Raw genomic sequence first — 12,968 nt, forward strand, 5'->3', positions numbered from 1 at the left:
TGTCCCTCACCACCTTGCTCATGTGAAGCCTGAAAATTCACAGCCAAGGAACAGCCTGGGGTGTCCTTTTTTGCTCTTTTGTTTCCTGCCTTTTGTTTAATTTGAGGAGGCTCAGTCTGCATTAAGTGCTGAGTTAGGTCAGTTCTGTCTGGCCTGTATCAGGGGTTACCAAATGCTTTTCCTTTCTGCTCAGACCCCTCCCCACAGGGCAGCTTTGCCCACTGAAATGTGAAATACAGACAGTCTGTGTTTTGTTCCATGCCCCATCCCTTCCCTGGGTATCTGACCTGCTGCCTGGTGTAATGTGACCAGATTTGTGTGATTTTATGGTGCTTGGAATGTGCCTCTCCCCCCTTTTTGTCACCTTTTCCTCTTCCATAGAAACAATTCCCTCTGCTCCAGGTTTGCCAAAGGTGTTTGGGTTGCTTAGATATCAACCCACCCCTCAAACAGAACTTTTTAAAACTGCTGTTTAACGAATTCCCACAAAAATCAAGAGGCATAACCTTATTCAAAGGTGAGGGCTGCATTCTCACTGAAGCCAGTGGCAGGCTTCTAAAAACCTTGCTGAATACCCTAAGAAATGTTGCTGATCCAAAGTCCTTTTCAGCAGGGTGTCAGGCACAGAAGATGCCTCTTCCCAAATTAACGCTCAAATTTACACCTCTCTGATCCCAGGCCCACCTCAGAGGTGCCTGCACAGCAGTGCCTACAGCAGCCATCTGCTCCAGCTCCATTAACCAGCAGCAGTCCTGGGAGTCATAAAGAGCTGCTGCAACATCTCAGCTAAAAAATCACCTTGTCCTCTAATCCCATGCTAAGGGAGAGCATCTGCTCCTCCTTGGCTGGTGAGACCGGGCTCTGTGTGCCAGCTCCTTCCCCTCAGTGCCCTTCTAAGCAGCCCTCCTCGCTTCCCAGGTGAAATCCCAGCTGCTGAGTCCCTTTTTGCAGCCATGGGAAGTGGGGTGAGCAGCTTTACCTACCCATGGAACACCCAGGTCCCACATTCATCCGCCTTGGTGATGTAGTTTTCAGGCAGCAGCCCCGAGCAGCCAGTTGCAAGGGAAATGCCGTAAATCCAGCCCTCACTTGTGCTGGTTTGCTCCACTGGAGACATGAAAATGAAATCCCCTGGGACCAGCTCCAGCTCGTCGTCGTTCTGGGGGGTGTAGGGGTAGATCACCTGCAGAGTCTGGGGGAGAAAAAGCACAAAAGGGTTGTTAATGGAAGGGAATCTTCAGCAGAGTGGGGCAGGAGCACTGCCAGCCTTTAACCTCAGCTCCTCTCCCAGTGCTTTATCCAGGAAAGCTTTCCTTCAGGGAATTCCTGCCACTCTTTTCTCTTGGAAAGCTTTTCTAGGCATTTAATTCTTCCCCGCTTGATTCCAGTTGTGGTTTTGGTAACCAGAAGGGCAAGGGGTAGATGATTTTTAAGAGCAAGCAAAGCCATGACTGTGTGTTTAAATCCAAACACCCCATTAAAAATGGAACTGAGCTCTGGAATTTAGACAGCTCTGGTGGTCACTGACCATTCTTGATCTCCCTACTCATGTTTGATCTCAAAGAGCAGTTCTGTTTGCTGTTGCCTTTGAAGACAGAGCAGAGACATTACTGGGGAGCCTAAAAGATTTGACATGCTGCCCTCAGAGCTTGGAATTCATGGGAATGCACAGCAAAAAGCACAGGTGATGAGAAATTCTGGGATGTGGCCACACTGTTTTCTTTGTGTCTCCTGACATGAACAGGATTAAGTTGAAAGGTGGGGGGAAATCAGTGAGTGTGATTCTGTAATTCACTTGAGCATGAGGAACCCACATGGATCGAACACCTGCAAGTAGCTTTCCTTGGAAGTGGCCACGGAAATCCTCCATTTAGGAGGAGAACTGACCTGTTCCCATCCCTGGACAAGCCTGACTTCTGTGGTGGCACCATGAAAGAAAAGCCACCATCTGCTGAGCAGCTTGGCTCTCCTGCTGGTGGCAGCCCTCACTAATCCTCCTGCACCATCTGTGGCATCTCCAAAGGAAGGTGGGAACCAGTCCCTGTCCCCTGATAGCTCAGGGCCACACCCTTCACACGGGGCTGCAGTGGGATCTGCAAAGCCGGGGGCTGGTTTCCATCCCAGCTCCCCGTGCCATCAGTGGAGCTTCTGAGGGACACGGCTCTCTGGGTGGAAAGGAGGCTGTCACACGTGGCAGCACAGCCTGGGCTGGCTCAGAGAGCTCTCCAGGAGCTTTGGCATTTCTGGTGTATCCTGTGCTGGGCTAAAAGAGCTTTTTTCCAGCTCGGCCACAGATTTTGTGTGTTGGTCCTGGGCAATGAACTTTGGGGAGTTAATTGAGTTGGGAGCCTGAGCCTGAGCAGGCATTTTCTGGAGGTTCCCTCCTCCAGACATTGATTCATCTCGTCCTGAGATGGACATCTGAGATGTCTCAGATGTCTCATATTCTGGAGGTGCCTGTTTTTCCACCCCAGGCCTCAGACTGGCTCAGACATGAGGTCAAACTTTGGGATATTTCCAGTGATGATGGATTTCACATGTGGCTTCTCTGTGCTCAATCTTCAAAACGAAATTAATATTTTATGTTGGAAAACAACATAATTAAAGAAACTATCTGATGAGGCTTAGATACTTCAGGTATAAGAATCCATATGAGTAATTGAAATATAAAGGCTGTGAGGGTGTTTCCTACATGATGAAACTAAATGCTGTGGTTAGGAATAAGGTCAAGACTGTACAGTAGAACTGGACTGGTCAGGTTAAAATGCTGGTCTGGTTCTGGAGAGATCAACCCAACTTATGCTGAGCTCACAGGAGAGTCAGTATTAGAATTAATTAATCAGCAGGACATTATTCCCACAAGAAGCAAGGAATGAGGTGGGTGAAGGACAAGTTTGGACAGTGTGAGTAAAAATCCCCAAAAAAAGGCAATAAGGTCTGTTTGTTGACTGGTTTGTTTGGAGTTTTGGGGTGTTTTTTGGGATGAAACTGATGCCTTTTCCTGGTCTTAAAATCAAGAGTCATACACGGTTAGAAGGGGAAAAGGGATTTTACCTCGGTATTTATTTTAAGGATCCTTAGGTGCACACGTCCAGGTCATATGCATCGAGATGCACCCCACCGAGCCTATCCCCTTCCCAACATTGGGTATATCATTATGGATGTTACTAATTAGCAGATCTATCAAAGATTCCCCAATGAGAGGCTCAAGTGAGCCCCCCTCCCCAAGGAACCTTCCCCTGGATGGTTCTATCTTGGTTTACAGAATGTGTTCTGGAGAGGACCTTGGGCTCTGGGGCACACTGATCCCAGGCTACGAAGCTTCTAAAATGTTGAGTCTCTCAGCTTAACAAACAAGTCCAAGAATGGAGGCAAAAAGCACTGGGAATACAGAAGCTGTAAAAAGGTATAAGAGGGGTATAAAAGAAAAGGCAAAAATCTTCATGGCATCAAAACAGCTCCAGGACTTTACCTCGTGGTTGACAAAGCGAATGTCCCGGGAGAAGATCGCGGCCACCCAGTCGCAGCCCAGCTTGACATCGATGCTCTGGGCCAGCTTCTCCAGCGTGGGCAGGTGGCTGCTCTGGAAGTGATAGGCCAGGGTCACGTGGAGCTGCTTCTTGTGGGGCTCCACGTGGACATCTGCGACGGGAAGAGGAGGGTTAAAAACCCCTTTGTGCTGGATTAGTGACTGTCGCCTCTAACGGGAGCTGGACTCCCAAAGGTGCTCAGGAGGAACAAATTGTAGTTCACTTGGGAAAGGCTGTGGGGTCTCTGATATTGCAAATGGATCAGAGGTTCGGGGTCTGATTCAGCCCTGAGTCACAGCAGGGTGCCCGACAAGGCATCCTTGCCAAGCAGCGGATGGTGTGACAGTAATTATTGCAGCTGTGAACACACTGCATCTCCTGCCAACAAAAAAGACGCTTCTCCAGATAGTGGGGAGGCTTTCATGAGCACCTGAGGATCTGTCCAAAATAAGCAGGTTAAAAAGCATAATTTTTACTCTCCCTCCATTGTTCTCTCTGCTGCACTAACAATTACAGATCCATGGAATTTGCAGGTTCGTGCAAGTTGATTAAATCGCTTCCCCTGACGTTAGCTGGATTATCAGTTTAGCCACTGAGGGTGAGCTATTCCCAAACTGTGGAAACATAATAACGATTCAAAATGGCCCAAAAAAAGAACCTGCATTAGGAAAAGATTCCAGGTGAAAGTATGTGAAATATTGGGGCTCTTCCAGCAGATGTGGAAATCACAGGATACATTGTTTGCGTGTAATTTATTCTTGCTTATTCAACCAAAAATTGCAATTAAATTCGACTGATTATTCAGTCACAATTGCAGCTATTCAGAGATTTGGCTCCAAGTGCCAGCCAGGGGTAGCTTTGCAAGCTCATCCATCTTTTTTTTGTTGTTGTTATTGTTGTTTTTGATCAGCAATAAAAAATATGTTCAGGATCTCTCAAAAAAACCCAGAGTCTTTAATGTGATAACCCACCCAAGCTGTGGCTGCAATGCAGCAATTGCCTTCCCCTAAAAACCCCCAATTTGGCCTGAATTGGAGCAGTCTCAGGGGCAGAAGATTGTTGGAAGCCACCAACGCTTCTTTATTCTGGGTCAGTGGGGGTTTTTTTGGGCAAAAATTGCACTTTTGGCTGTGCTGGTTTGGAGGGGAACACTGATCCTGCTCTCATGTGGCTGCAGTGTCCTTGGACCCACCCAATGTCGGCCTTCCAGAATCTTCTTTTGAAAGATAAAATTCCCTCCTTCTTCTAAAGGGAAGGGAAGTTCTGGGTCAGGTGAACGCAAAGCATTCCAGAGGTTCTGGACACTTCTGGATCCTTCCTCTGGAGCAGGGGCAGACTCACAGCATTCCTGCATGGTTGTGGGGTGCCTGTCCAGCATGGAAACACCCCAGGAATGCAGAATTTGCTGCCTCTTGATGCATTTAAACTCCAGGATAAGCCTGGAATAGCGAAGGACTAAACCAGTTGTGTTGTGGGCAGCCCGAGCTGAGCTCTCTGGTGATGGAGGGTGGGAGGATTAATCAGGGAGATGTTACAGTGCTCCTAGGCTGTCGTGACTTCCCAGTTTGGAGGTAACTGGGGGACACCCAGCGAGGTTGTTCAGCAGTGGAGACCATGGGAGGACGAGGTGTTCTGGTGATTTCTCCTTCCAGAAGCAGGAGAGGACCGTGGGGACAGCCCTGTGAGCACTGAGGTTGGAAAGGACACTTGGGGTCTTTTCTGGAGCCCTCTTTACACCTCAGACATGCAGTGAACAAACAAACACAGCCTTGAAATGGCCGGGGAAAGTTCCGTGGTGGTGGCTGGAGGCAGAGAGCAGGGCAGGAAACGCCGAGCCCCCTCAGAGCGGCTGTGTGAAAGGTTAAGGAACCACCAAATGTCAGCTTCCCTTTCAGAGACAGCACCGAAAACTGGGTGTGAGAGATAAAAGCACTGAAAGCCAAAGCACCGGGAGGGGTGTTCCCCTCACTTTTCACTTAAAGATCAGGGATTTGCTTTTGAGCTTTGCATCAGAGCTTTGGGCTTCTGAAAATGCCCAAACCGTGAGCTTTGGCAGCTGCTTTGCTCCTTCGTGGCATCAGAGCTTTGGGTTTCTGACAGTGCCCAACCAGGAGCTCCTGGCAGCTGCCAGAGCAGTCACTCACCTGCTTTGGAAGCCGCCTCTGCAGCGAAGTCTGCTGCAAACTTCTTGAGCACCTCAGCACTCTCCTCCTTGACGAAGAGCCCGATGAAGTTGGAGGACGTGTACAGCTCCAGGGGCAGCGGGGCCGGGAATTTGCATTTCCAGCGCATCACCGTGGCCTGCAGGGCTCCCGTGAGGGCATCGACCTTGCTGTCCTCGCACTGCCAAGGGAAGCAGGACAGGCATTGCTCAGGAAAGGAAGGGATGTGGGTGGGTGTCAAGGGTTCACCTTTCCCCTCATGCAGTGAGAAAAAGCACAGGGGCATGGAGAAAAGAAAAAAAAAAAAATCTATGTTTAGAAATGCTCAGCCCCTCCCTTGTCCTCAAAGCAGGATCAGCTATCCCCAAGTAACCTTCGCAAGCTCCCCCACCCATTCTCATGCTAAGGATCACTAGAGAGGATGAGAATTCGGTCTTCTGCTGCTGCTCTTCCCTGAAAACAACAGCTTAAAAAAACAATTACCTCCTCCAGAAGCCCAGGCATCAGCAAAACCTCCCCAGCCCCCCTCTAAACTGGGAGGAAGTCTCCAGGCTGAGCCTGGCAAGGGCTGCTCAGGAATGGCTAAAGGAGAGACAGGAGTCTCTCCATGTGCTTTACCATGAAGAACTGGCACAGGGTGATGTGTGGGAAGATGTTGTGAGCTTTGTTCTTGCCACAGATCTGCTTCGACTGCTGCCAGAACTCCGACAGCTTCTGTGCCAGGGGCCCGGTGGGGCGCAGGTACAGGACGTACTCCCGGGGCAGGGTGTCATCCAGGAACGGGTCACCCACGTGGGAGAAGAGCCTGGCAGGCAGAAAAAACTGTTCAATTGAGAGATAATGACAGATTTCTTTTCCCCAGCAAAAAAACCCCTTTTTCACCAGCTTCCCATGTGCTGGCTGTCATTCATTGTCCCTTTACGGGAAAAATCAGCTCTGGCGGGTCAGGCACTGCCTCGCTTGCAGCCCATTATCACTGCTAAGTAATACTGAAAATTGGGTTTGAGTTTCAGGCCGGCGCTCTGCAGGTCTAACCCAGGTCACTGCTTCTGCCTTTTCTGCCTTTCAGTGTGTGAAACACAGGGAGGAGAGCACCAGGAATGGCTCCACGCCTCTGGGAAGGCAGCTCTCAGCTTTCCTGCTCAGCTGCAGAGAGTGGGGGGGTTCCTTCTCTCACCTGTTCCTCTTCCACCAACTCTCTCAGGCCAGGCTCATTTCTGGATTGCTTATTTACAGCATCTCACTAATTCTGCAGGTGCTTTTCAGGCAATGCCCCTGTTTAAACATTCCACATTCTAATGGCTAAAATCCTGAATTCACCACTTCTTTTACTTTTTAACATTTATTACTTCATACCAACCAGTCGCATGCTGCTTGAACACTCCTTCCACCTGTCGATGCCAGCGCTTTTTGTCTGCAGAGAGAGCAAAATAAAGAGAATTTCAGTGCTGCTGGGTCCTGTGGCTCCTGCCACAGCTGCTGCTGTGTGTTTGGAAACTCGTGGGATGCCCTTTCCAATTCTCTCACCCCTGGGGCTTTTTTCTGGATGTGCCACCTGTCAAACCCCCATAAACTGTTTGAAGGGCAAAGTCACACAGCCAGGGCAAAATATGAAATATGGACCTCTGGGTTTTCCCACTTCCCCACTTTTTCCGGACAGAAAAACACCAGCATTTGATGGTCTCTTTGCTGGGAATTTCAGCATGAAACCCCAAAGGTTTGGGTCTGAAAGTGCAGGCATTGCACCGAGGACAAGAAAAATTCAACTGCCACGAGAGGGCACAAAGCAGAGATTTTCCAGGTTAGAAAAGTTCCCTTCACTCCTGGCTACACTCAAAGAGCTCTTTTGCTTCCCTCTCTTCAGGATGCCTCTAAATCCCTTTTCACTCCAGCTGGGAACACCCAGGTCTCCTGTTCAGCAAGTTTTCCAGAGCAGACCAGCACAGCTAACAGCTTTAGACATGGAATTGTGTTCTCCAAATGCTCGACACCAACACTGGAAAGCAGCTGTGGATCAGCTCAGCTCTGTGACACCAGGGACAGCCAAAAGGACGGATTCACCCAGAACCCAAATGGAGCAAGAACTGTGAGTGGAGGGGGCAGAAAAGGATGGAAATTTCATGGTCATGGGGCAGAGACAGGCTCCCAGCTGGGGAAGGTGCAGAATTCCCCATGAGTAGGTGATTTCAGAGCTTCCTACTTAAAGGAAAGGGGACAGACTGCAGGGTCCAGCCTGTAGCTCTGGGTTTAGAGCAGCTGGGACCCTCCAGGACTTGTGACCGTGCTTGTGTCACCCTTTCTGTCTGCAGTGACGACTTTCAAAGTGCTCTGACAACCACGGAGGATATTCCTGCAGCGTCACCCACCAGCGCCCAACCACGTGCTGTTGACTCAGCTGCGCTTCAGCTCTGCCCTTGCCGTCCCCACCCCTTGAATATACACATTTTTGCTTGTTTGGAGGGTAAGAGGAAGGCAGAAAGATAATGCTGCAAAAAAAAAATTTAAAAAGGGCTGTGTTGCAAACGTGTGATTATGAAAATACTTCCTCCTGAAGCCGTTTTGCTGCCCTTATCTGCCAGCATTCCCTCGAGGTCAGCAGAGTGCTGGGCCCAGCACCTGCCCTCTGGGAGGATGGATTTGGGGTGGTGGCCACCGTGGGTTGCTGTTTCTGCCTGGCTGACCTTGCTCTGCTCTGGAAAATGTTCGATGCAAAGCAGCCACTGCTTTGCCTTGGAAAGCAGCTCAGGCAAAGGCAATGAGCTAAAAGATAAGGGGGACCTCTCAGGGAGCAGTGCCTGTGGATTGTCCCTGCCCTGCTCCGATCATTTGTTGTGCTGCCTTTGCCCAGTTCACCTCCCCTCCTGTCCGGGTTGTTTCTGCTCTTTGAAACACCACTGGGATGTGACTCTGCAAAACTCTCCTCTGAAATGTGTGAGTTAAAACTGCCCTCCCAGAAAACCTCTGGCTCTGAAATGAGCAGCTTCTCCGGGATTTCCTCTGCCCAGACCGCAGCACAGGCCTCTGGAGGAGCTGTACACAATCCAGGTTCTGCCACCCACCCTCGGTGACTCTTTTCCTCAATGACCTGATGATTCCTTGGAACAAATCACACAGCAGAGCCCTGCTGGAATTAACTGCACCTCCTACAGTGCCTGGGGACCCCAAAGGGCGCCAGAGAACATTAGGCTGGACCCACACACGTTTGTTCATGTGTGATTTCCAGAGTTGCCTCCATCATCCACAGGGACAACCAGCTCCCTTTTCAATTTAATTTTCAGTGTGAGGAGGAAATGCTGCACAAAGCAAACAAAGCCAAGGGATATTTTTATCCCAGGACCTGTAACTGAGAGGTTCTTTTCTTTTTTTCCCCTCTTAGTTTTTAATTGAGTGCAGGGGATGGTGCTGATGACTGATAAGTTTCTGCATCCCTCCCAAAATTCCACCCTGGCCAAAACCTGGAGAGGACCCAACCTCCAGCTCCCGGGCCAGGATCAGATTTTTGTAAGTCGAGTACTCAAAACTGGTCACAGCCACACAAAAGTGGCCTGATTTTCACAACTGCTGAGTGCAGGGGGAGCTGGAAAACATATCCTGCTCCTGAGAAAATCAGGTCACTTAATTAGGTGACAAATTATGTCTTAGGTGCTCAGATTTCCTCACACTGGGTAGCAAGTGTTGGCTGGAGCATTAGACCAAACTGTGACTCAGATGAACCAGAAAAGAGGAGAAAGTAAGAGAAGAACTTATTTTTTCAGCATTTACTCGGTGGTATCACCCAGTAACCATTTCTGGTCACGCCAAATGGATTCAGGTAGGGCATGAGAAGCTTTGTGCAGCATTGCTGGTCCCCTGAGCCACCCAATTCCTCCATCTCTTGGCTTCTGCTGCCTCTGAGATGAAGTGCAGGGAAATGATTTAACAGCACCCAGCAACATGGAATAATAATTCTGAACAGCAAGGCAGAGGTTCTGTGCAACTGCAGGTCTGGAGAATTCAGGGAGGGGGAAAGAAAATCCTGATAGCGATGGCTTCCAAAGGCACAGCAGGTATTTTATTCATCAGGAAGAATTAGATGTGTTTCATTCTTCAGCCTCAAAGCCCTCCCCATGACAAGGCCCAAGGAAAACCACTCAATCACTGCTTAAACAGGATGAAATACTGCCAGGAAGCATCCCAGCTGAAGAGCTGCCCCCTTGGCCCAACACACGACAGCAGAATTGGTGTTGCTGCCCCGGCTTACACATTAATGTGTAAATGGTGCCCATTTTAACCCCAGCCCACTCAGTGGCAGAGCACAGAGCTCTGCGTGCTGCAGAACTTCCCTCCTTACTGCTGAAGGATTTTTGGCTTCCTGTCACTTCTGGTTGGGAAAAAAAAAGGGGAATGTCAATTCAGCTCGGAAATACATATCAATAAACATAAAATATAATGGCCAAATCCCATTTGCTTCAGAGGAAATGGCTGTAATGGGGAATGAGGCATTAACCATAACGAGAACCTCCAGCCTCAGAAGCACCACACAGAAATCCTCCCTCTGTTGAGTGCTCAGCCTTCTGTTTCTAGTCCAGTTTAAAAAGTGCTCAGCTTTATTCAGGCCCAGCTTAAAAAAGGAGGGGCTGCCAGTGGCAGTGAACACTGCAAACAGAGCAAGAGCAAGGCATGGGGGAACTATTCTGAGATAAAACATGATGCAGATAAAGACACTACTAAAAAAGTGTGCAAAGTTCAGGGGGCTGATGCCTCCAGCAGGGATTTCCATCGGCTCTCCTTTCATTTCACCAATTGTGCCATCAGCAGAGCTGAGCTGGCTCTGCCTGCGAGAGGGACCTGGATTTATTCTGAATTTCTGCTCTTAGAGGCTGCAGAAAACGCCAGCAGCAGCCTCTGCCTCCGCCCCAGCTCCGCAGGCACCGAGGGATTTGGGAATGAGCCCTGGAGGGATGGAGACAGTCCCTGAAAGAGAGGGAATGGCCAACTCTGCCCTTTCAGCCCATCCCTCAAGCCCACACAAACTCCTTCCCCCTGAGCACAACCCCTCCGAGGGGTGAATTCATCACCTGAGTCTTTGGCCCATCAAATATTTAGCTGTGTAAATGAAGATTTTTTTAAAAAATATGATGGAAGTACTTGGCTCTCCTGATCAGGACCCACTCCAAGGCCTGCCTGACAGGGTAAAATAGGAATTACAGCTCATAATTGATGCCAAATGAGTTTGAAAGAAGGATGCTGTCAAACAGAGCATTTTTCCTCAGGAATATAAAATAAGCACCTTCATTTTTGCTTGTTTGTGCCTATAAAACATATTTATATAAACATATATTCAACTAGCTCTGTGTATCTATTTAAAGCTTGGCTTTTTCCACCTCTGTTGGTTTATGGTGAAAGAATAGAAAGCAAAAATGCTGGCTGGCTCCAGGGAATGGGAAAAAATAGGAATTGTCTGGCTGCAGCTGCTGTTTGGAGCACATCTCTCAGTCCAGGTACAGGTCAGGAGCCCAAAATTTAAATTTCTCCTTGCCTTACATGCCAAAATCATGGGGTGGGAGGTCCCAAATTCAAACTCTGCTCTATAACCTACAGGAAAGCTGTTACAAAATCTCCACAAACAGTAAAATTCCCAGTATTTTCTGTGAGGTTTTTTCTCAAATCGTCAATCAAGTGACCTTTACAGATTCCTGAATTTTTGCAGGTTTAATCAACTGTTTCTTAACAGTCCAACAGTGGAAATGTGCCTGTTCTAGGCTTTCAACACACAATTGCACATTGAGGAACAGTTTTGCAAGGAAAATTTCTGTGCATTTAATGACTTGCTTATGTGGTGTAGGGAAAAACACCCGAATTCCTGGCTACCATGAATTCCTTAATTACTCTCCACACAAAAACAGCCACAGGCAGGTTTCTTCCCAAATGTGCTGTGCTCCTCTGAATTCATGCCGAATTCACTCGGCCACCCCAAAAAAAAATCATATGATGCTGCTTCTGTTCTTATTTGGGTGACCTTCCTGCTATAAATAGGGACAGGACAGGAAGATATCACCAGGGATCCAGTTCCTGTTTAGGGCAGGGGGTTGGGGATGTTCCTTTTCTGCACTTGAGAAGGAAAAAACAACAAAACCCCGGGTGTTTTTGCGAGGAGAACGACTCCGATATGAGAGCATGGCAGGATAATTAATTCTTCTCTCTTCACTGAGTCTTACCTTAACTTCTCCCGCTGTTTTCCTGCCTGATGGATGGCAGAGATAAATCCCTGCTCACGCTGAACTGAGTGACTCTAATTGCAGCCACATCGCCCCAGAGCACGAGCTGATTTTACACCCCAAGATCCCCTTTCGGAACGTGCCGTTCCCAACCACATCCCCGACCTGAGGTCAGCAGGGGCCACGAGCAGATCCCAGCCATGGAAAACACCCAGGTCCTGCCTGGAGCACAGGAACTTCCAGAGGGGCTGGGCAAGTGCCTGGGAGCACAGGGACTGCAAGAGCTCCGGCCGTGCTGCATCCTGGAGGTCACGTAAATGTTTATGGAAGGTGCCTGCTGGGGCTGGAAATTCCCTTCCTCCCTCTTCCCAAGGGCTGGCTACTCATTCCCAGATCTGGCATAGCCAGGGAAGAAAGGCAAAGGGGAAATGTGATCAGAAATCAATCTGGAAGCACGCTGCCGGGTGTTTGTAGTCTCCACAATTTAAAATGCTCCTTTTTTTCCAGAGGACAAGCAAACTGCAGCCTGGCCACAGGAGGAGGAGGAGGAGGAGATGATGATTTTTATGTGCAAAGAATGAGGGCCTGGGCATGTGTCTCCTGCTTTTTAGAGTTACGTAAGATTTTGAAGGCGGATTTCTCTCCCCACATGTGCACAGAGTCATTCCCTAATCCCCTGCTTAGCCGGCTTGCTAAAGCAGGAGGAGAGGGAAGCACAGACTCCTGAGAAGTGGCCGGGATAAAGGCAGGAATGTAGCAGCCATTTACCATTTCTAAAGAGACACAAGTTTAAAGAGGAAGCAGGAGAGTCCCTTCCTTAGAGCAACAACAGGGCAGCTTTTTATGAGGCGTGGGATTGCATGTCCCGCTCCTGCCAGCCACTCCGTGTCCCCGCAGGATGGAGGAGGAACAAGGCACAGGTTTTTGGGCTGATTTGAATTGGTCACACCCCATCAGAATTCCTCTGTCCTTTCATTCTCCCCTTCAGCTGCAAAGCCCTGCCATTAGGTTTGCTTATAATCCTGATATTGGTTTTCTTTTCAATTTCTGGTTTGGATGACATTTGCTGTCTGGCTTCC

The 12,968-nt window shown here is 49.0% G+C and overlaps 1 protein-coding gene across 2 annotated transcripts in view; it reads right to left on the bottom strand.

Annotated features, from left to right (window-relative positions):
- Positions 1-12,968, bottom strand: part of UBASH3B (ubiquitin associated and SH3 domain containing B) — a 58,899-nt gene that overhangs the window by 10,523 nt on the left and 35,408 nt on the right. The window contains exons 2-6 of one of the 2 annotated variants that reach the window (XM_032133722.1): positions 7,053-7,106; positions 6,311-6,497; positions 5,675-5,873; positions 3,473-3,642; positions 984-1,192 (exon numbers count right to left, since the gene is read on the bottom strand). In XM_032133722.1, coding sequence (XP_031989613.1) covers positions 984-1,192; positions 3,473-3,642; positions 5,675-5,873; positions 6,311-6,497; positions 7,053-7,106 — 819 coding nt within the window. Of the gene's footprint in view, positions 1-983; positions 1,193-3,472; positions 3,643-5,674; positions 5,874-6,310; positions 6,498-7,048; positions 7,107-12,968 lie in introns of both variants that reach the window. The other variant, XM_032133724.1, reaches the window with a different exon arrangement.

This window comes from Corvus moneduloides, chromosome 25, assembly GCF_009650955.1.
Source record: "Corvus moneduloides isolate bCorMon1 chromosome 25, bCorMon1.pri, whole genome shotgun sequence".
NCBI classification, from domain to species: domain Eukaryota; kingdom Metazoa; phylum Chordata; class Aves; order Passeriformes; family Corvidae; genus Corvus; species Corvus moneduloides.